The sequence below is a fragment of the Homalodisca vitripennis genome, chromosome 1 (genome assembly GCF_021130785.1).
Source record: "Homalodisca vitripennis isolate AUS2020 chromosome 1, UT_GWSS_2.1, whole genome shotgun sequence".
Lineage (NCBI taxonomy): Eukaryota > Metazoa > Arthropoda > Insecta > Hemiptera > Cicadellidae > Homalodisca > Homalodisca vitripennis.
In genome coordinates, this window is record NC_060207.1 from 183,689,396 (window position 1) to 183,713,898 (window position 24,503).

At 32.0% G+C, this 24,503-nt stretch overlaps 1 protein-coding gene across 2 annotated transcripts in view; it reads left to right on the forward strand.

Annotated features, from left to right (window-relative positions):
• The window catches only part of LOC124352873 (hypoxia-inducible factor 1-alpha-like), a 177,153-nt gene that overhangs the window by 83,388 nt on the left and 69,262 nt on the right, over positions 1–24,503 (forward strand). For both annotated transcript variants that reach the window (XM_046802589.1, XM_046802588.1), the window contains exon 7: positions 6,884–7,031. In XM_046802589.1, the coding sequence (XP_046658545.1) occupies positions 6,884–7,031 (148 nt within the window). The remainder of the gene's footprint in view (positions 1–6,883; positions 7,032–24,503) is intronic.

The window sequence follows — 24,503 nt, forward strand, 5'->3', positions numbered from 1 at the left end:
CAAGAATGACTCACAGACACGTGTGTTGTGTTATTCAATGGCCTATTACCGATCATACATTAAGATTGGCAGGTCCGGTCTGGTGAAAGCTAGGTCATACATTGGGTGGTGCCCCTCTCACCAGTCTATGACCTCTCGGATTTCATGTCTCTTGGCCAAATCAGAATCTTTTGATGTTCAAAGGTGAATTGAATCAATTTTTCCTGTTATAGCCATTGAAGCTATAACTATGGTACTGTAGGGTCTCAAAGTGTTTACTCTTGGAATAAATTAAACTTAATTGTTAAGTGGGTCAGAGAAAAAATTTATTACTGTTGTTTTTTTTTTCAAAGTATCATTTACTAAGTTGGATATTAATATCATATACACTGTGTGCATCAACATAAATAAGTTGTGTACATATTTAAAACAACACGATTTGTTTGTGAAAAGCATGTAGAGAGTATGTTAAGTCAATGAGTTTGCCTTCTTGTGCCTCCTCCTAGGTGCTCTGTACAATTCTGATGTGTTTAACATGTGAACCTTCCATTTTATATCAATTTCGAATGTAAGTCGTCTTAGAAATAATATGGTTAGAAAAGGAGAGTAAGGAAAGGATGTTTTATTATGTTTCTTCTTAAACCAACACTTTTCTTCTTTGGAGAAAATTACAATTTTGTGTAATAGTAGCTTATGAACAAAAACAGTTCAAATTTAACAATTTAAAAAAGTATACCATTTCAATTTATGCTAGTGAGTTTTACGTGTACTATGCCAATAAATATAAATATTGTAAATAATAAAGAATGTTTTAGATTTTATAATTAAAAAATTACATTTTTAAAATGATCTTCTGTAATATTTTTTAAACATCAATATGTTCATTTTTTGGTTTTTCATATACATATAGTGTAAGAGTTAGTATGATAGAATAGAGAATGGTATTTCATATATCTAGAAAAGTTTAATGCCTTTTACACTCAAGCCAAATAAGTTATAGCTCCTATACACACTATAATGAAGATTTATTTACTGTAACAGCATTTTTTCTTAATAAGGATGAACTCCTTTGTTTATCACTCATTTTTTCTATGAGAGAATATAAACTATTACATAGGTGAAGCTGAGTGATTGAGATGGAGAATATGGTAAACGGTTTTTCTAGTCAGTTGTAATACAGTCAGATCCTGGTAGTAAGAATAACAAAACATTGATAATGTGAATTTGAGCTGTTAGAAATTGAAATTGCTTTAAAATATTCTTACCATTGAATGGGTAAATGTTACATTTATTCGAAGTCAATATTACCATTGGAGTGGAATATTTAGCATCTGAAACTATAAATCAATCAATTAGCCAAAATTCTTTATTACATGAACATCAATTACAGTAATAGTGTTATGAACAAATAACGTTTAAGTGGACTATCTACTACTTGGTGTTGTGAGGAATTCTTCCATAGTGTATTGTACTTTTACTAGTAAATCTCAAAGTTCTATTTCCATATAAGTTCCTGAGGTTGTCTGGTAGCATTTTTTCTTAGTTTTCGGTCAATGTAAGAAGGTTTTTGTGTAAAGTAAAGTCCAATGTTGAGGTAGAATGTATCTGGGGGTGTGGTAGTAGTGGATATCCCCATTTGTTTGTAGGTTTAGCCTGTCGACATATAAGATGGTTTCATAGATGTAGAGGGCTGTTACAGTGAGTATATCAAATGACTGAAATGCTTGCCAATAGCTTTAAAGAGGCTCTACGCCTGCTATAGATCTAACTGCTTTCTTATGTAGCATGAGTATTCTTTTGAGGTTTCCATAGGAGTTACCCCAAACTATTACCATATCTCAACCATATCTCATATGAGATTCAACTAATGCATAATAATCTGTTTTCATAGCTTCCTGAGTTCCAAACTATTTAGGTTGTTTAACAACATGGATGCGAAAGCTGATCTTTTTGCAGTTACTGTTTACATGATCTGTCCATGAAAGGTACAGCCTTGAGTAAGGGTTCTTAGGAGCTTAACCTGGTTAACCACAGATACATCAGGAATACTTGGTATTTGGTCTTTTCTTTTGCTGAAGTCTACTTGCTGTGTTTTCTCAGAGTATTGTGTTAGGTAGTCATTATTCTTACTCTAAGTGAAGGTATTCTGCAGTGGTGTCAAGGAGTTGGAATAAAGTTCTTTTGCTAAGTTGGTTTTTATCATGAGGGCTGTGTCATCTGCATACATTATGCAGTGAGTACTGTGGTTTTTTATGAAAGAGGGAAAGTTATTAGTAAACAGTATAAATAGTACAGGACCTAGTACAGGTCTCTGAGGGACTCCTCTTGTGATTGGCTGTGGATCTGACTTGATTGTTGTTGCCAGTCCAGATGCAGTGTACTGTAGCTCACCAACTTGAGATCATCCTTGCAAATAGCTTGCAAACCAATCTTTCGTGATACCTCTAACTTCTAAGGATACTAATTTTTTGAAGATCAAGCTGTGTCTCAGACGGTCGAAAGTCTTGCCATATTTACAGTCTATGAATAAAGTTGTCATATTTTTCACTTACAATGTTGGTCTCGACTAGGCTATGGAAGGCAAGTAACTACCTAACCAGGTCTTTATTATATGTGCATCATACTGTTCTACGATAGTTATTAAAGCAATTATATTATAATGATAATGTATATTATAATGATATGTTTAGAATTTTGAATTTCTGAGGCTCAGCAAGGGTTAACCACGCCTTGTGGTGTTGTGCAACCATCATAGAAAGTCACACTTCAGCTGGCATATAATAGATGTTATCTTCACTTGATCAGATTAGAAAGTAGTGTTTATAACACTCTATTAATAGGAATAGTAGGATTGTTACTGGTTAGTGAATTAACCTGATCTTGTTTGTATAGCAGTTACTGAGTCAAGTCATCATGATTTTGACTTCTCCTTCTATCCTATCCTTACAGGCATACCTCCCTGTCATTGACAGTGGTTCAGAAGTCAACTTTAAGATATTAGACTTCAACAGTGAACTCATTTGTAACTGTCCACAAATTCTATATTGATTGCAGAAGAAGAGATTAGATTGCAGATCTCGAAACGTAGTGTTACTGATTTCTTGTTTCACTGAACGATGGCAAATGTCCGGAAAAATCCTGTTTCCTTCACAATCCTTCCATCGTCAAAAATAACCTTCAAACAAAGAAGTATATTGATTTATTATTTTATTTATTTATTTTTGCTGAGGATGCCAGAGTTGTGTGGATGGTAGGAGGTGTGATGATTGGGGAAAGAGGGGAGTGGAGCAATGAACTCATCAACAGTAGCAAGATGTGCTGAGGATGTATCCCCAGAGTTGTGGAGGCTAGGGGGTGTGATGGTTGGGGGAAGAGAGGAGTAGAGCAAGGAACTCATCAACGGCTCAAATGTCTCTTGAGGGGAAGCTGTCTCTGATTTTATCTGTCCCTCTTTTATTTTACTACCACCAGGCCGGATTGTTCTGGGTTTGATAAGGAACTTGTGTGAGATAGGGAGATTTGGGTTAAGCATGAGATAGGGAGATTTGAATCAAGCTGTTTTGTTTTGTCTCTGTATATTTCAAAATAAAATCATGATTCCATCAATTAGATTTTTTTGTTCATAAAGTTGCTTTTACCATTTGTTTAACTTGACCTCATTCTAAATAAAACTAAACAAAAAGTAAGATTTTTGGTTTAAGGTTCAGCTGGTTTAAGATTATATTCAATAATTATATTAAATAATAATGATATATCATTAACGCTTAATCAATTTTCAATGTGTATTACACACATTTCAATTTAATTTCAAGAAACCAGCAACGTGAACAGAAGTTATAAAAACATATAAAACCAAAGACAAACAACTTACACACTGTTAATATTGTAAATACTAAAGTTTGTGAAGAATGATGTTTGTTTTGATGATTTAATCATACAAAATCTAGTGAACAGATTTAAACAAAAAATATTTGCATATCTATTTTTGGATATGATAATAAAACATAGACATACTATTAGTCTAAAATACCACTATTTATAATATACTTAGTCCAAGATTTTGTATTTGCAGGAACAAAATACCAGTGCTGCAAATATTTATGACAGTAGTATTATTATCGAACCTTTACTATAGATAGCAATAGTGATGAATTCAAACCAGGTATATTTATAGCTTAGGAATAAATGTAGAGTGACCAGACACTAAATATGATTCAATGAACCATTCGCTCTGTGACAATAATTTGAGGATACAAACGCAATGAGCCTGCAACTATTGCAAATGGAATCACAAAGCAATGCACCAGACAGAAAGTTCAGCGATGTTATAACGAACAGAAGTTGGAAAGCAAGGGCATATACAGTGTGCTGTATCAGGTTTACAGCTATTCATACCTTTGAAAAATTAACCAAGGGTACAACCAATGGCAGTGAGCTGGATGGGCCGTTGAGATAGAGCTGTTGCCTGACCTTTATCAACTTATCATTACTAACGGTTGTTGTTCTCTATATTCTGGAGGACGTAATATTTGTTCATGAGAGCGGACTTCCCAGAGGTTTTAGCATCCATCACTAAAACACTTGAGGTGCAGCAAACTTCCAACTTCCTGTACACCAGCCATCTTTGTTTGAGGAGAAGCCCTCATACATGAAAATAAAGCTGTGAAATCACATCAGTAAACCTCAAGAAGTGTAAAGCAAATAGTTTCAAGAGTGAAGTCAAGAAGTGGCTGCTACAAATTCTCTTGTACACTATTGAAGAGTATTTTGGAAGAGATTTTGTAAGACATGATGAAAACTGAAAACCAATACAAAACTGATAAATAAATAAACTCAACTTAACTAACTTAATCTAATATTTAACTTTCTTTGTAAATATAAATTTGTATTATTAGTTTAATGACGCTGTTACAATTCTCCTTGAAATTGTAAATAAAAATATTGTCTATTGCGCACACTAAAAATTATGCAAATGTTATAAAACTTAATTTTTTTAACATGCAGGTTAAGCGTATGTTAGCTTTTTGCTCCTCATTTTCAATTTTCTAAGATATGCCCTTTAATTCTCTTTAATAAATTCTCCATCATCAACGCATCATCAAAGTTTTTTTATTTCTAAATCTGTTTATAAACATCAATGAATGTAATTATAAACCATTCAAAATATTCATGATGTTTTATTACACTAAAAACTTGAGCATATTTTGCATGCAAAGATTAGTTAATGTAAAATGTAATTTTGGTTGAAAGTTCCCAAAATACTCGATTGTGTTAGATTGATGGATAATTCTCTGTAGTCTGATTCCACAAAGATATTCATGTGTCCCCTCCTATTCTGTCCGGAGGCTATTTCCACAGCACATTAGGATGTTGGCATGCTTTGACAAAATATTTGCTCACTCCATCGTCTGGTGTGGCCTGGTCAGTGACTCTGACATCGTAAAATCAATTTTTATCCCAACTGGCAGAATGGTGTCACTGGTTTATTCCCAGACTGTAAAATGTTTTAGTGCCATCGTACAAATCAGCTTTGTTTTATTGAGTGTAAATTTTCAGTCCAATCCACAGTAGGTGGAAGAAAAAAAGTTTTAGAGTTCGTGGAATTTTATTTTTTATGATCTAAATCCAGTGTTTATTTCAAAAGTTTAAGAACATTTAATCTTAAACAATATTATATGCTTGACATTTCTTGGCTTATTTATTAGTGAAAGAAAAATTCATAATCCATCCATCCATATACATAGTATACATTCTAAAGTAGTCTAGTTTTTAATTTTCGTTATCCTTGCTAAACTAGTGGTGGACAATTGGAGAAATCATAGCTTCAAATTATTTATAATTATGGAAAAATTAAATTCATGCTGCTTATTTCTTTACATATTCTGCTGTATTGCACCAGTTGTTATTTTTATACATATAAAATATGAAGTTAAATCTACAATATAATTTATTGAAAATTCACATTTTTTCAATAATTTAAATTTATGGTGGATTATTTGGATGTGAAAAAAGTATAGAATGTTAATGAATACTTCTATCTAACCTAAACTAATTTTAAATAAAAGAGAAAAGGTCAAATATCAAAATTATTGAAATAAGGTGAAAATCCATTTAATAACTAATATTTCATGACAAATATTAGATTTCTAGTTTACAGCCTATCTATATATTGGGCGCCATTTTATTTGTATTTACCTGTAGTAGAAAAGTATTAATAGCTCTCAATTGATACAAAATTATTCCTAAAATATAATTATAACTCACAGTTATTTCTGCAAGGATCAATCTTATCCAGTACAAAGATGTAGAGGGAGTGGGACTGTAGCTGTTGATACCTGTAACATCTTTTATTGTTATTAGTAATTTAAACAAAGAAAGTATCTTAGCTGTAAAAGTAGATAACTATAATCATGAAATATGCTTTCCCAGATAGTTTCACAATTCACACATAACGAATTTCTCGTAAAGCTTTAAGTTCTGATGGTGTACAGTCCGGGAGGTAAGAGCCACACATGTCTTGTTTAACTCAACATGGTTTTTCATGAAATCGATAAAGGAATTTCTCTAAAGAAAAATAATTAATCATTAATACTAGTAGTTTTGGTAGAGGTTGAAGTAGGAGAGTATGAAAAGAGTTAAAGATCCTAAATTACATTGGTCATATTGTTTTTTAGGATTGATATTTTTTTAGGTTTGCCCACTTATAACCGACAAATGATACGACTCTATCTTGGTGGCTGATTCTGATTTTGTTTTTTTTTTTTTTATGTCTGATGTGTTTTACATTTTGACCCACACTAGAAGTAGCGTGGCGGCTAATATACAGTATATGGTTATGTGTTTATCTAGTGATTATTATAAATGATTTTACAACTCAGTAACAGGTTGACTTGTTGTGTTCCAGTAATAGCCAAGGGACAGACGCAGACCGGAAGGTATCGGTTCTTGGCTCATGGAGGAGGCTACGTCTGGGTGACTACACAGGCCACCCTGATCTACAACAACAAGGGACACAAGCCTCAGAGTGTCGTCTGCGTCCACTTCGTGACCAGGTAGGGACCTGCACTTGTCCGCTTGTAGTCTGTGGCATGTCCGCTTCTAGCATTAGGTACAGTATGTCAGCGAGATCCGGGAGAAACGTGACCTCATCAGCCAGTCTTGTGCACATCGTTTGGTTCACTTCTTCAATTGTCCCTCACAGATGTGTTTGCATATTTTCATGTTTTATACACGTGTTATAATGTTGATTTACCATTATATTTCAGTGCTTTTTGAAAGGGAATATACATTTTGTCTTTAGGTGGTGATAATACAATGTTATTTTGATTACTTGTTGGTAGATTAGTGTATGAAATTTCCACAACTGTTCTGTTAAAGTATTATAATGCATTATCAGTTTATTTATGATGTGATTTTTAGATATTTTAAATTGTATGTTGAAAAAACAGTATAACTTTCTTATTAAAAGAGATTACTGAACTGCTACATGTTTCGATGTATAAACTATCTTACTGTTCGGAAGAGCTAATGTGTTGCACTAAATTCCCAAACAAGAGACATTGTAACAAAAATTTCCAATACAACTACATTCTTTTACTTAACTAAAAACACTTTTTATTATTTTGTTAATTTTGAAAGACTATTCTATATCTTGTTCTACATTACACTTTATATTTAATGGTATATTGGTTTACACAACTATTACTTTATAATGGCAATAATGCAAACACCAAGTTTAAATGTATCACAGCACAAGTCTTGGCTAGTATCATTTTCTTTGAGACATGGTAGCATGTATAATGAGGCAGTGCATTACTTTGTCTGTAACGCTGTATTAAACAGAATGTTCCAAAACATATCTGTATAAAACTGTTAATACATTTTTGGACAAATTGTACTGATATCAGTACTGTAGGTTAACCACAGTACAGAGTAGTAGTTTATAATCCATGTGTGAAGGCAAAACTGCACAAATCATAAATAAAATACACTGCATTTTAACAAGTACTTCCTCTCTTTGATGTTATATTATCAGGGCTAATTTTAATGTTCCTAAACATATTTTAAGGTTACAGTGTAAGTTATTCTTTCAAGTGTACTAAGTAATATTTATATTGTCACAGTTTCCCAAAAACTTAATATTTTGTATAGAAAGCTTAAAATCTTCTTCTAGTCATGTTCAGTTACTAATACTTAACTTAACCTTTTCAATCCCAACATCTATGTGTATAGATATCAAAAGTATCTATTCAAAATCCCAGCTCTTGATTAAACGGACATTCACAAATTAATTGTTTTAAAATATAAAACATAACAAAACTTTTACTTACGTTATACCAGAATGATAACAAAGAATGAACTATGTATAGTATTTTACTATTGATATAGAACATATAATCAGTGGTAATGTAACTGACTCTGTTTATCTATGTTAAACTATCAGCTTTAAATGACAACTACTTATTTTATTGCAGAGTGAGTATTGGTTGTTTAACTTTACTACTTTTAGTTGATAGTGTTTTTCGTATTGCTCTGTACATTTTTTTTTCTTTTATATCGGTGTGTTTTTTATTAAATGTTAGGCTTATTTAGTTTTTAATTTTTTTCAGTAATGCTGAATAAAATTGCAATTTCCAAAATACATGTCAATTAGTAAAAAATCACATATATTATTTATATGTCTTGATAAATAGAAAAACTTTAGTGTGATTACTCATTTTTAACTTTTTTATAGAAATTGACCTGATAAGTGCTTATCATTGTTTATATATCCATTGTAAAAATAACTCGTAAGTTTTTTTTTTGTTGTGCTACTAACCATTTTTCACATTTATTATCATTTAGCATATGCCATGCTAAATAAAAAGAAAAATATTATAATTTTTTTTTAAAGAAACAAATTCTTTCACAAGAAAATAACTTCTAAATAGGCAAAATAGTGTTGGGAATTTCAGTAAATATTTTGTAAAAATAGGTGGTTCAAAGATCTTTGAACAAACTCATCCAAGAGCCGGTATAGTAGAAATATATGTGCCAAATTGGAATCAAATATGTATGTATGTGTGTGTGTGTGTGTGTGTGTGTGTGTGTGCACGTGTGTTCCTGTTTGGTATGTCTGTGTAGATTTGTCAGCTCATTATCTCGAGAAGGGTTTGACGTACACTGGGAGAGTTAGCACCAGTTGGTTACTGAATAGTTGGGCACAGCCAGAAGTTGGGATTTTCACTTCATCCCTTTTCATTTGAAGGGTTCTTGTGGGTTTGTCCGTACATATCTTGACAGTGTTTTTATGTGCAACAGAGAGATTTGTCTGCTCAACAGTATAAGCTTTTTAACATAGGCCCTGAGTGCACAGATGCATGTATATGTTACATTTATTGTGATTAATCAGTCATTATGCATAGTGACCAAATTCACCAGTCAAAGTAATAAATTAATGACTTTAACCAGTCATTTTGTATAATAGCTAAAGGGATTTGGTTAAAGTAGTAATACATGGGGTGTTTTTTTTTTTTAATTAAGTACCATTTTGATCAAGTAAACATATTGTAACAATTTTATTTTTTATATGTAAGCAATTTTACCTATTTTTTTACATAATTGCTATTGCAAAGGTTATAAATTAAGGTACATCATATCATATCTAAAAACAACCTTTCGTGTACTGTTGTCGTAGGAGATTGCCACCTGATTTAACAGTGAATGCACCATCATTTTGACACTTTCTTTGTCGTTGTGGTGCTGACCTTCATGATACTTCTTATGAAAAAACAATGGTAGTCACTGTGTGCTAAATTGGGGCTGTTTATGGGATTATCAAATTATTCCTAGCAAAATGGTTTGATAAGATCTTGTTACAAAAGAGATCTTGCAAAACATGTTACTCAATAAAAATGTCAAAGAGAAAACTTCTTGAAATGAAGAAATTATGAAATGTCTGCTTTCTTTCACTGTTATCATTCACTTACTGCACCAAAACTTTGATGATCATTGAGGGTAGTCAAATCCATTCCTTATCATTAACATTCTTTGGGCCATCGTTTAAAGCTCTTACCCATTTGAATATCATTGTGTAATATCAAATTGTGAATTACTTGATACTTACTTGATCAAGTAATTCACAATTACCCAGTTGCATTTAGTTTCATTGTTTATAGAAAACGGTTTATGGAGCACTGACTCAGTGTCGTGTATTTAGGAATCTCTCTCTCATGATAAAGTGTAAGATTTAAATTTGTTTGAAGAGTTATTAATCTTGGTTAAAATAAGAAAAGTGAGGATTAAATATTCAATGTCTTAACAGCGCAGTGGTAAAACTTGGACTTGACAGCATCAGGGCGTTATAAATTTTCGTTTGTGACAAGCTTGACAGAGCTGTGGCAAACACTTGGCTTTTAATGCTTTTGCTTTTCTATTTTTCAACAACATTTACATGTTAAATATTTTAATCTGTTCATATAACAACGCAGTTGGATAATGCACTGTATATATTAAACACTGAAGATTGGTTAATAGCATTTGCTAAACTCCTTTGGTATCTATTATATGAACTTTTCCTGAGGTGAAATAAACTGAAACAATACTGAAAATGGGAGTGAACCATCTGTGCTAATGTGGAATATGAAAATATTAAACAAACATGAATGGCATGAGCCATATGTGTTGGTTAGAAGAATATCAGATGAGATAAACTTGATTATCTACATGAGGCGTGCTCATAAACTACTGATGGTGGTTTTGCTGCATAATCTGAGCGTCAATGCACCCAGCTGCATAACCAAACTATACATAAGCAGAATGTTAATCTGCCTCATCTTAAACCAGCATTCATAATGAATCATTATTGACTTTTTATTCCGTTTTTGTTATTTTGTAAAGTTCTACAATGGGCTTCCCTATATGTTAGTTTAAAATTGAACTTAGTTATCAGAATTAAGATATGGATTACATGTACTTTAAGTTTATGGTTAGTGTTGGTCATTACTGCCTCTTTTTTTATTAAAGAAATAAGGAAATATCATAAAAATCAACTAAATTATTCTTATTGTCGGTATATTTTTATTTGATCATAAATGTTTGGTAAATACTTAAAATGGTGAAATCTAAAGTTGTTAAACTTAAAGGTAACTTAACTATGTTTGTAAATTCTGAAGCACTAAGTATTTTGTGAAAATGTGTGGAATTAGTGTTTTTAGCCACTCCTTTTGTACTATAAATGTGAGTTACTTATAGAGGTAAGGATTCTGAATGATGAAACCATGTGGAATCTAATTGTAGCCTCTGTTTACGTGTATCATCTGAGTATACATAAGTCTTGATTCTCAGCCAAGAATTACGATATGTGAGATTTAACATAATAAGACCATTGACCCGTACATAAACACTAGTCGTGAGGGAGAGCATCTGGTTGTATAAATCTCAATTGTTTGAGATTGAATAATTGCCCACGGCCTGACGGAGTGCTGGGGGTGAAGCCATGTGACTGGTGGGTTAGCCAAGTCGGACCTCGTGATTTCCCCCTCCTCTACCCCCCCCCCCCAACACGCTTACCGTTTGCTGTTCGCTGTTCCCGATATATTCAACTCTTCCACTATTTATAGAATCATCTCTTACCTCTGCCAGATCTATTGTATACAATGCTTGCCTAATCCCCTCCTAGATCTGTGCTTTGGGCTTTGTGAGACTTTCCAACACATGGACCATGATCTCGCATCATCATTCCTAGTGCAGAGCACTTTGACATTTTCAGGAGTCAATTGTTTTCTTCTAAAGTAACAAACACATCAGTTTGTTTTCAGAGGTTTTTATTCCTTGTAAAACCGCACAATGCATAGTTGTCCGGATAATATAAGTTAATCCTCCTAAGCGTTTCCAGCAATTTAGATTTCCAGTGTAATTTTTGGAAAATTTTAAATCATATTTTAGCAAGTTTCACAATATTATTATTAAACTACTATGAAATTCTGTGTAATGGTTACAAAGCAGTGTAATACAAATACACACTCTACACATAATACAATGAAAAACATAACCTTTTTATATATTTGTTTACTACCACCAAATAGCATACTACCACTCTGACACTCATTGTTTACTTTTTCATGGAGCTTTTTGCAGATTACTAAAATGCAAATTTATGTTGGGAGCACAAAAACAGTGTGCCTGATGAATATTTTGGTTTTACCTAGTCGCTGTTGAATTAAGAATGGATAAGATTAACAAATCTATTTGTTAAGAAATCAGATAAGGCTGTTTTAAACTAAATAAAAGCTTTAATCGGATATATATAAAAAATTAGTTTTTAATTATATGGACAAATAATAATCACCATCATTCTTTTATAAAATTAGATTCCTTAACATTTTATGAATGCTCGTATATTGGCACAGAGGATCCTTTTCATATTTAATTATAAGTTAACAAAGTAATTTTTACAAGACTTCTAAATATTTTATAGCAGTTTTAATTTTAAAATTACAATTGTTTGCGTCTTTTTAAAACAGTACAGTACGAATAAATGACACTAATATGTACTACAGGGAAGTGATGAAAATGTCTCGCTCACATTGGTGACATAATTGTTAGCAAATACATGAGTTGAGTGCCAAGGCCATAGCAGTGGACTGTTGCCATCTTGAGCAGCCTGGCAATACAAGTTTTTGGCACTTTGTGCACTGTGTGGCCGACATAGCGATTGATTACTGACTATTTGGCAGGATTCTTCCTATGGCCTATGCCGTAATAACTAAGGGGGAGATATTCCAGGGAAAACTTATATAGCAATCAAATGTTTTTTAATTAATCCACAAAATTAATTCACATGGAACAATTTTTATTAGTTTTAAGTGTAAATGGGTAATTAATATTATAAATATTTGTAAAATACATAATATATTACTCCTGGTATTATAGATTTGCCTGCTTTTGCCCTTAAGAATCCTAGAGTTTGAAAGTAGAAATTTTGTTTCCTGATAGTATGGTCTTTGAATTTCTATTAATACTCATTTTCTTAAAATAAACACAGTAACACAATACTGCTTTATAAACACAAGGGTTTCAAATTTGATATATATTTCAATATATTTATTATTTTTGTAATATGAAACATGTACATTCAAGTGATTACTGATATGTGTTTTTGGATATCTATTCATAAAATTTTTCAGCACTTTTCTATTTCCCTAATTGTCATATTTTTATCTCAAAATTCTTTCTTTGAATAAAAATTCTCCAATACATTTATCATTTTTCCAAACAGTTTTACAGATCAGTTATGATATGGCTTTCCATACTTTTTACAGTAGACATAGAATATACAGGGTGTCAATTAAGTCTGGAACCTCTTTTTTAATTTTTAAACCACAATATAAAAAAATACCAAAGTTCACACGCGCTTACTGGTGATAGTAACGCATACATCTGCCCAATTACCGACCGGATAATCCCTTTGGGGGACGGTCCACAAGGAGTCAGACAAAATTCTTAAATAGCAGCATAGGTCAAGTTTGGTATCAAATTAAAGGTCTTACTTAGCAGAGTACAATGCCGCAAACCGGACTTCAAAAGGTGGATTCATTCAGTAGTTATAGCTATTTGAATTTTAAAACAATTGAACAATGTAAATTATTAAGTATTACAAGTAAACACCAATTTTTAAGTACCTGTGATCAAAGTAAGTGTTCAAAATGTTCCCCTCCCATCGTCTGGCAATGTCCTAGGCGGTTGTAAAAGCCATCCACTGCATTTTGAAGGTAGTCACGAGGAATATCTTGAGCTTCTTGGACTATGAGATTTCTTAGGTGCGCCAAATCTCGAGGCTTAGTACGATAAACTTTATCTTTGAGGTATCCCCAAAGAAAAAAATCCAGCGGAGATAAATCAGGGGAACGAGCAGGCCACTCTACTGCACCATGTCTTCCAATCCATCTGCGAAGGAATATTGTATCCAAGTATTCTCTAACAAGGAGAGCAAAGTGTGGTGGCGCGCCATCTTGTTGGAAATAAATTCTTTGAAATTGTCGACCAAGAGCAGCTTGTAGTGCAGGAATTATCTCATTTTGGAGCATTGCTAGATACGAGTCACCATTTAAATTACCATTGATAAATAATGGGCCCATAATTTGATTTCCTGTAATACCTGCCCAAACGTTAAGTTTCTGTGGATGCTGTGTATGACTCTATCTGCCACTTTCACATTCTAACAGTAGTTGTGTTATTGGTAATAATTATTGATTCCTGGCTTCGATTACTACATTGTCAGATGATGGGAGGGGAACATTTTGAACACTTACTTTGATCACAGGTACTTAAAAATTAGTGTTTACTTGTAATACTTAATAATTTACATTGTTCAATTGTTTTAAAATTCAAATAGCTATAACTACTGAATGAATCCACCTTTTGAAGTCCGGTTTGCGGCATTGTACTCTGCTAAGTAAGACCTTTAATTTGATACCAAACTTGACCTATGCTGCTATTTAAGAATTTTGTCTGACTCCTTGTGGACCGTCCCCCAAAGGGATTATCCGGTCGGTAATTGGGCAGATGTGTGCGTTACTATCACCAGTAAGCACATGTGAACTTTGGTATTTCTTTCTATTGTGGTTCAAAAATTAAAAAAGAGGTTCCAGACTTAATTGACACCCTGTATGTTGCCTGACATTGATTTTCAGTGGTTGGCATATCACACTGATAATGGAAGGGTTTTCGTAACTAGTTGAAGGTGTTAAAATGGCTAGTCAAAATTTTGGAAGAGTAAACACAACAACTACTAAATTAAATTAATCCAATGCACTGGTTACTAGATAAAGAATTTAGTTTTGGTTTGGTGTTTAGAAATAAACAGTTAGAAAACAGACTTTACTGGTGGCTATAAGAGCAGTGATAGTCCTCAAAGGGTAGTATAACCTTAATTTTGGATTATGTAACTGTGGGAAAGCTCTCATTCTAAAGAAAGAAACTATTTACCGTTTGAGTAAATGTATACACCTTAGAAGATGACTCAAAAGTATCTAGATGTGTATTATCATATATTTAAAAAAAGACATCTGCCATGATTCCATAACCGAAAGTTAGGGTGTGAAAGTGTTTCAGGATTAAAATTTTAATTCAAGGTTGTTTTATTACTATAACTGTGATACTGTAGTAATGTTCAGGGGCGTGATGGACGTGGCGGGAGGGGGGCAGGATGTTTGGTGCCACTAGCCAGCAACTGACTGATGGTTGGCTTTGTTGTATTAATAGACCTTGCCACTCACACTATCACTTCCTCATCGATTTCACACCTCACATGCACTAGGGGGCGGGGGCTCTTTGCTGCAAGGTCGGCTTTGGTTTGTTTCGATTGACGAAATAATGATGCATTGCTTTAGTTTCTTCACAGCCGTCACAAGTTTGACAAATGTTTCATTACCGGTTTATACGGCTTTTGAGGAAGGTATGAAAGATATTATGTTTAATATTACTTTGTAGGGTTATCCCTTGCTTGGGTTGGAAATAGAGTGAATAAATCTAGTTTTCAATTTTTGTTCGTTTTTATCGTTTTACGTTTTACAACTATAATACAATTATATCTTTAAATCTAATTTTCTAATTTTTTTTAAATTTTGTTTTAGCATAGAATTTCAAAAACAGCCATCCTAAAAGACCAGTTAAAAAGTACCAGAAAGGGCAAACTGGTATCCCTGTACGTATGTAACGTGTTGTATTTGCCTTTTTCATTGCCAGAATTTTAAGTTCAAATTTTAGTTCTCATTTTGGTCTGTGTTGTTTTAATTCCACATGTACGTGAAATAAAAATTAAATCTTTTCTGAATGAATTGAAATAAACCAATTGTAACAAGCTCATAAAAATGTTGTTTATGGCTCTAAAAAGCTTTTCTTTTAAGAGCATACCTGGTTTAACATGTATAAATAATCAGGTTTATTAAAAAAATAATCCTATAAAGGTAAATATTACAAATAAACATTTTATTTGAAAATATTTATAAATATTACTTACATATTTCTTCTCAAACAGAAAACAAATATTTACTGTCACGGTTTAAATTAGACTTCACCCAAAATTATACAACTTATACCATTTCATTATGCATTGCAGAGGCTATGAAGATAAACATTTAAATCAGAGCAGTATTTTAGACAATTTGTTTGACCAAAGAATGGATTTTGGATAGCAAATCTAAAAATAATTTATTACATTGGTTGAAATTATTTTATTTATTGAGTAATTTTTATGAGAAGGTATATAATATAATACATACACTAAATCACATTTTTATAGGAGTAAACTTCCAACTTTTTTCCTTTTTACTGTCACAATACTGTCATATGTCTGGGAGAAAGTAAAAGTTATGCAATTTGTATTCACTACTAATATAATATTTAAAAATTCATAATAGGCCTAATTATAGAAAAAAAGTATTTTGTATGTCTGATATAATATACTTCTTATCCATTTTGAACTAGTAAAACCATTCTATTAGATTTAGACACAACGTATTATCTCTAAAATTCTGTAGTTATAATAATAACTGATTTCCATGTGTTATGTATTTACTTTCATTCAAAATCTAATTTACAAGTGGTTTTACAAAAAGAACCATTTAAACCATAAACATTTATTGCTGTTGATGTTCTATGTCAGACTATCAAGGACAATTAATTGGAATTGTATCTTACAGTAAATATGTCCGGTTTAAATGTATTTACTATTTAAGTGTCTATCCTGTCAGAGAAGTTTACTGGCATCGCTTTGCTCAGCCAACAAATATTATTGTACATTAAAGATAAACTACTCAATCGAGACATATTATCAGTAATGTTCTAAGTGGTTTTATCGAAACACTGAATCAAAATCAATTTATAATGGTAACGTATTTCTTAGTTTAGTAGTTCTTTGTTTACTTACTATCTAATCTCCACATTTGACAAATAATAGTAGTGTGCTCTCAAGAATGTAATAAAAATCATTTCATAAATTGATGCATTGTTTTTCGTACAAAGCAGCCATACATGGTAGTCTTGGCAGTATTATTTAGTTATCTTTGGTAGGTAAGAAGAACGTTATAAAGCTATGAACACTGGAATAACCCTGCAATGGTATAAAACTTGTCCGTGAACTTGCCCAGCACACAGATTCAGAGAAAACTTTTGCAACTAATGGAAAGTTAAACACAATTAGTATAAAAGGTATGTAAGCATATCTAAAAATAATTTCATATTAAAATTTATTTCAATAGTTTAAAAGGTCAAAAATGAATTCATATGTAGTTTAAAACCAATAACTCAGACTACATCCAGATATAGATATAGATTGTATCTATAAATTACATTTGTTTTATTGTAAATGCACATTGTAAAGTACTTTTTAATTGTGAAAAACTGACCGAGAGAAAAAAATTTAGCATCCTGCTTTTGGTAATAATTATTTAACCAAACTAATTACTTAGCTATTTTGTATTCATAGGTTTAAAAAAAAATAAATTATTAAAGATCATAATTCTTTATTGCCTTAAAAACATTATCTTAAATTATATAGCCTGTCAAAATAATATTTTTTTAATAGGTTTGGTATAGTTATTGTAATATAACTTATTTCTAGAAAATAAAAATAATGGAGAGTTAATTGGATAGTGTATAGCACTATATTTTTACAAGTAACTGCCAATTACTGTAACGACTGTGTAGTGTTGTAGTGTTGGTTAGATAGATTACTCAGGGTGAAGTTGTTTGCCCTAAGATAACTTAGTTGATAAAAGAGGTCATGGCCGAGTTTACAGGAATTACAATTTAAGTATCCAAACGCATTTAAAAACAATCACATTCATTACATTCAATGCATTGATCAATTCACTGTCTTTTTTTGCTTTTTTAACTCTTCTACTACAAACGTCTAAAAGCCAGTAGGGTACTTGTCTAAAAATCACAAATTTTCCCTTGCAATAGCATTGAATTCAATTAATTTATGTTGTAATAATAATACATATTTGTATTTGCTATTTTTAAATGTTCAAAATAATATTTTTTTTATAAGCGCATATTTATTTTTCAGTTTTATTAATAAAGTCATAACCTAACTTTATTATTCATAAATTTCATGTATAAAAAGAAAAATATCAATTTGAGAAATTCTATCTTCAAATCAGTACACATCCCTGAAATGGTTGAATGTGTGGTTATTGGTTTGTTTGTTGTATTAACTTATTTTTTTTATTAAACTAAATCGGGACACTTTATGATGGGTAAAATGTTGTGTAGAACTAAGATTATGTATTTATAGACCTCCTCAAGTGATTGTTAAGAGAAGTAATTGGCCAATTGATCACGGAAGCTAAAAGAGATACAGCTTTAACTATCTAACAAACATTAGTCAAATTCTGTGTAGGCTTATATTCAAAGTTTATTAGTTTAATACACAAAATCAATAATTAGCCTTGTGAAAAAGCATAATACACCTGGTTTCATATGTTAGCAGCATTTTTTGGTTAACATCACTTTGGCTACTATGCGACACAATGACTAATACTCAGGTGCTTATATTTACTTGTTTCTGTGAGGTCTAGTAGTAAAGTCATCTTATTCTTATTTAATTGTCATGCTAATAGGTTACTCATAATTCGTCTTAAAATTTATCTTCCAGGTCATTAAGTTTTTTAAATGTAAATTGAAAAACACATTGTCAGATATTTATTTTAAGCAATTTTTATTATTGTAAAATAAACTTTTTATTTTTTAATTTTATGAAAGCCCACGAGACAGACACAAAATGTATAGTTTGTTGTTCACCACACCAGATACCTCTACAGATGTAACTGGCAATACCCATTTATTTTTGCATTTACTTAAAGCAACAGGCATTAATTAAAGTAAGTTTCAGTTTACTGTTATGTCCATAAGTAACAGTCCTGTGTGTACTTCAACAAATAACCATCTGATTTAAATGATTATGTGTTAGAGGTTCATAACATTTCCCAGCACAAAGGCTGTTGCAATGGAATCACTGATTCGCAACAGAACTAATCAGCAGAGAAATGAAATCACGGCAACAGATGGACGTGTTACATTTGTTGGCAGAACATTCAGGCAGAAATTGTTGTCTGGTGTTGCACAGTGGTGGCTGGCATCAACTGTCCAAAACATTACTACAGTGAGGACAACAATCGATTGTGTTGTGTTGTGTTGACTTGTGTTGGCCAAAACAAAAAGGGGAATGAACCCAAGGAGTAATAACATTAAATGAAACTGAGCCAAATTAGAAACCTAAAAGGAAGATAGCGCAGCTAGGAGCTCTGCAGGGGTTTCACCCGTTGAGTGAACCAATAAACAGTTAATTGTTCGGTCCCCCGGTGGTTTGGTCCACTGTCTCACTGTATGAGGTCTCAGAGTGTTGGCAGAGCTTTGCATACCGACATATGTGCTCAGTGTATTCCTCACTCAAAGTAACAAATCCTTTTACTCACGTACTCCTACACCTTGATACGCATTTGAAAATGCTTTTATTATGCATCAAAATTATGTAAAACCAATATGAAGAGTAGTTGTTTAGCTGTTTAACTATTCATAGCTTGAATTGCTGGAAACGATTTGGTGTACGAAATGAAATATAATAATCGTTTTCTGGGTTTGCTTAATGATAGCTTGTTAAACTGATAATTTAGAGGAACATGTACTTTTCCTCATTTATGGCCCATAACATCGTTTGCCAAAAAACATAAAGATTGTTATTTGTACAGTACAGTAGTGACTTGTTTTGTAGTTAATTGCAGACACGGTCTATTCTTCATCACTGTTAGTTGCACGTTGATCATTTGGAGTGTCTTGTCACATAAAGGATCTGACACCTCTCAGTGTGTAAAACTAAATTTTTATCATAACAAACTGGTAGTTGCCTTCAAGGGATTGTTTTAGAGGGTGTTAACTAATAGAAAAGGCAATTTAAAAAATTGGACAGTCTAATTTTATATCATTACATTACGAGTGATTGTAAAGAAAAAATGTTATGTCTTTCTTGTTTTCTTCAATAAACTGATCTTAAGAAAATTTTGCAAGAAATTGAAACTCCTCACTCAACAGGATGATTGGAGTGTTGGAGGGATATGTCACAAGATCCGGTCCGGTCCAGCAGCTACTTTAATTACCGCATAGTTAAATTGAAAGTTAAATTTTAGTAAAAACATTTTGTTAAGAAATAATAAATGGCAAAAATGTTATATTTACTCTAATCTCGTAAATATAATATAAAACAGTTTGATCTTAATTTAACATCATTAGTATTCCTAAAATTTAGTAAATCACCAAAATTACTCCGAAAGGGAGCCATGAATTTTTTATGACCATATTATAGTTTTGCTCACAAATTAATCTCTAGATTTCAAATATTCTCAAGTTTCAATAATTAGTTTAGTTTGAAGTTTAATTTACCTGGTTTGTCACAAAGGTCGTTTGTATGGTAACTTTACTACTGCAGTTTCATTACAGTAGTAACTTCTTCGGGTGCTGTCATAAAACAAGGTGAGCGTATAAAACAATTTACTCATTTCATGACACATTTTCCCAAACATAAATGTTTTGTGTGTGTGTGTGTGTGTGTGTGTGTTTATTACTTATTCCAAATTTGTCTATGTGTTGTTGTGTTAAGTGTCTTCATTCAAATGATGCGCTCTAATAAGTAAATAGTTTTATAATTATTATAGCATGGAAGATGTTACACTTACACAACAGTTATGAACTGCAGTAGTGAAGTGTAACCCGAATGTTTTACAAAAGATTCTATACTCTGAAGTGTATACCCATGTTCAATGAAAGATGAGGTTATACTATTGTCTCTTAAACATTTTACATAGGCTTGAGAAACAACTGGTATCTATAGGGACTGAACCAATTTAGTCCTGGTGTATACAGAAAACGAGTTTGGTGCGCCCAATCAATAATTTTAAATTTTGTAGGGGGGGGGGAATGAGAAGAAGAATAGTTCTTCTTTTGTTAAATATGGTGTATTAAAGGTAAAGAAAATATGAACTAAAAGCTTAAGATATTATTACTGAATTTAATTGCTTTAATTTAATTTAATTTAAATTTAAATCATTAAGATATCATTGCTGGGGTTTTTAAACATTACTAGAACCTGTAAAATACTTCAAAATCTTACATTTAGTATCAGGGCAACATAAAGAGATTTTGTCATGAAAGGCTCTAATTTATTTAGACACAACCATCCTTAACATGCTTATTTCATGTTTTTAAGTTTATGCATTTTTGTTATGGCTGCAACCAAATTCCCATAAAAGCTGACCCACATAAGACTAGAGATTGAAAATAAGCTAGCACATTCACTACTGCTCTATACTTTGAGGGGGAGAGTAACTACTGATACATTATTAGATGTCTCCTTTAGTCAGCAAGACTAGAGATTGAAAATAAGCTAGCACATTCACTACTGCTCTATACTTTGTGGGGGAGAGTAACTACTGATACATTATTAGATGTCTCCTTTAGTCAGCAAGACTAGAGATTGAAAATAAGCTAGCACATTCACTACTGCTCTATACTTTGAGGGGGGAGAGTAACTACTGATACATTATTAGATGTCTCCTTTAGTCAGCAAGACTAGAGATTGTGCTAGTTAGCAGACTAGAGATTGAAAATAAGCTAGCACATTCACTACTGCTCTATACTTTGGGAGGGGAGAGTAACTACTGTTTACTTACATTATTAGATGTCTCCTTTAGTCAGCAAGACAGCTAGCACTAGAGATGAAAATAAGCTAGCACATTCACTACTGCTCTATACTTTGAGGGGGAGAGTAACTACTGATACATTATTAGATGTCTCCTTTAGTCAGCAAGACTAGAGATTGAAAATAAGCTAGCACATTCACTACTGCTCTATACTTTGAGGGGGAGAGTAACTACTGATACATTATTAGATGTCTCCTTTAGTCAGCAAGACTAGAGATTGAAAATAAGCTAGCACATTCACTACTGCTCTATACTTTGAGGGGGAGAGTAACTACTGATACATTATTAGATGTCTCCTTTAGTCAGCAAGACTAGAGATTGAAAATAAGCTAGCACATTCACTACTGCTCTATACTTTGAGGGGGAGAGTAACTACTGATACATTATTAGATGTCTCCTTTAGTCAGCAAGACTAGAGATTGAAAATAAGCTAGCACATTCACTACTGCTCTATACTTTGAGGGGGAGAGTAACTACTGATACATTATTAGATGTCTCCTTTAGTCAGCAAGACTAGAGATTGAAAATAAGCTAGCACATTCACTACTGCTCTATACTTTGAGGGGGAGAGTAACTACTGATACATTATTAGATGTCTCCTTTAGTCAGCAAGACTAGAGATTGAAAATAAGCTAGCACATTCACTACTGCTCTATACTTTGAGGGGGAGAGTAACTACTGATACATTATTAGATGTCTCCTTTAGTCAGCGTGTTAAGGCTGAAGTGAAACCATAAGAAATAATGATAACTTCACACTTACACCCTTATTTTTAGTCGTAGAAGTAGGGGAGATGTCTATTTTTAAAGGTATGATTTATAAATTAGAATATTTATAAATTAGAATATTTAACAATGATTTTCTTCTGAGTAACCAACATAGAAAAAACCTACAAATGTTCGAATGTAAATATGAATCATATCTTTGAGACATCTCCCGTAAATTCTATTACTGCAAATAAGATAGTAATAGTGATTAAAGTTAGACATTGTTCTATAATAGTGAATAAAGTTCAAAATTGTTCTGTAATAGTGAATAAAGTTTAACATTGTTCTTGTGAAGCTAAGGTTTAAAATCAAAATAGTGTTCTTGTGAATAGCTACCAGTTTAAATTTTTTTTGTCAAAACCTATTTGTTTTTGTTTATACAGTAATACTAAAAATTGTATTTGAAAATTCCAAAAAGCTTTTGTAGATTCTTGAAATACAAAGTGTTGACTTTTTTTACAATTTCAGGTAGCTACGTCACATAAGGTTCCAAATAAGTGAAATTTTACAATGACACAAAACTCTAAAACTGATCATCACATTAGAAAATGTAATATTTTTTTTGTTTTAAGCCACCCTCAACGATAATAAAACAATAGAAGTTAAATGTTCTGGTAAGTGTGTGAAGTTTCTGCATGTGCACTAACAGTGCATACACTGGCCACTTTGTCAGACTTGCAGGTGCATGCATGCACACTCATGTTAATGTCTGTCGTTGGACTGTAGTTCACTGTGTACAATTGCTATCATATTCATTCAACTGGTTTACTGTACTCCAAATAAAGTACTATAGTTAAAGTTTAAATAATATAAGTAGTTTTTCTTAATTGCTAAAAATTAAACACATTCCCACTATTATCTACAATTTGTTGAACATTTTCTGAAAATTCCATTTAAAAGTTGGAGATGTCTTTTAGCCTAACTCTATTATTGTGCACAAAAAAGGCAATAGATAGAGATGTTAGTCTAGAAACATAACAGTTCTTTTTATTTAAACAAATCTAACTTTCAGTATCAGGAGGGCTAATAGGTTAAAATATTTAAAAATTTGTTTAGTAACAATCACTCCTAAAAAATGAAGTTTCTTTCTTTTGATATATCCTCTTTGTCAATTACTTGATATTTGTGTAAATTTCAATCTACTATGTTGTAATAACATGAACTACTCTAGCATATTTACTTTTGCTACTATTGTATGAGTTGAGGTTCTCTGCATTGGAATGCACCAAATTGCGATGCAGCTGTAATAAGATTGCATAAATGATAATGCATATGAGATATAATATTAAGGGTATTCGATCATTGAATAGATCTAGTTGTGTAAAATGAATAGCTATTATTTTCAAGTCTTCTTCTTTTGTATAATGAGATGGTTTCTGTCCCTAGTACTTTATTCCTCAACTTCGATTTTATTTAAAAGATTATTAACAATTACAAACTCACATAATACATAACTATATATTCCAAAATATCACCTCCAACACTGTAAACTATAATACTACAAAAATATCCTTCTGTTTCATATTTTTATGTCACAGCAGTGGCTTGAATGTGAAAAGCTAATTAAATTTGTCAACTCACTTTAAACAACATAATGTAATAATTCCTCCAAATACCTCGTATATACTATTTGGCATTGTTACTTTTAACGCTGTAACTATCCTTAGTCTCTCTTCCTACAATACTTTCTTTCTCCTCTCTTTCACGTTAGTCTTGATTCATGACAACATATGATTGAAAATGTCTTATCAAATTAATAGTTTTTATATTGCAAATTGAAGAAATGTTATCAAATCTGGGTCTACAAAATAACTATTTAAGACGCTTATTACAATTCTTCAGGAGATTTTGTTCTAATTAAAATTAAACATAAGATTTAAGTTCAAATATTCATACTTAGTGTAAATCCAACTCACTCCATCCAGTCTTTGAAGTGGGGATTTCTTTTGAGTTGGAATCTGCTCTTTTGCTGACATAAATGTTGGTGTATGGTTCCTGAAAAAATTAAACCCAATGTAAC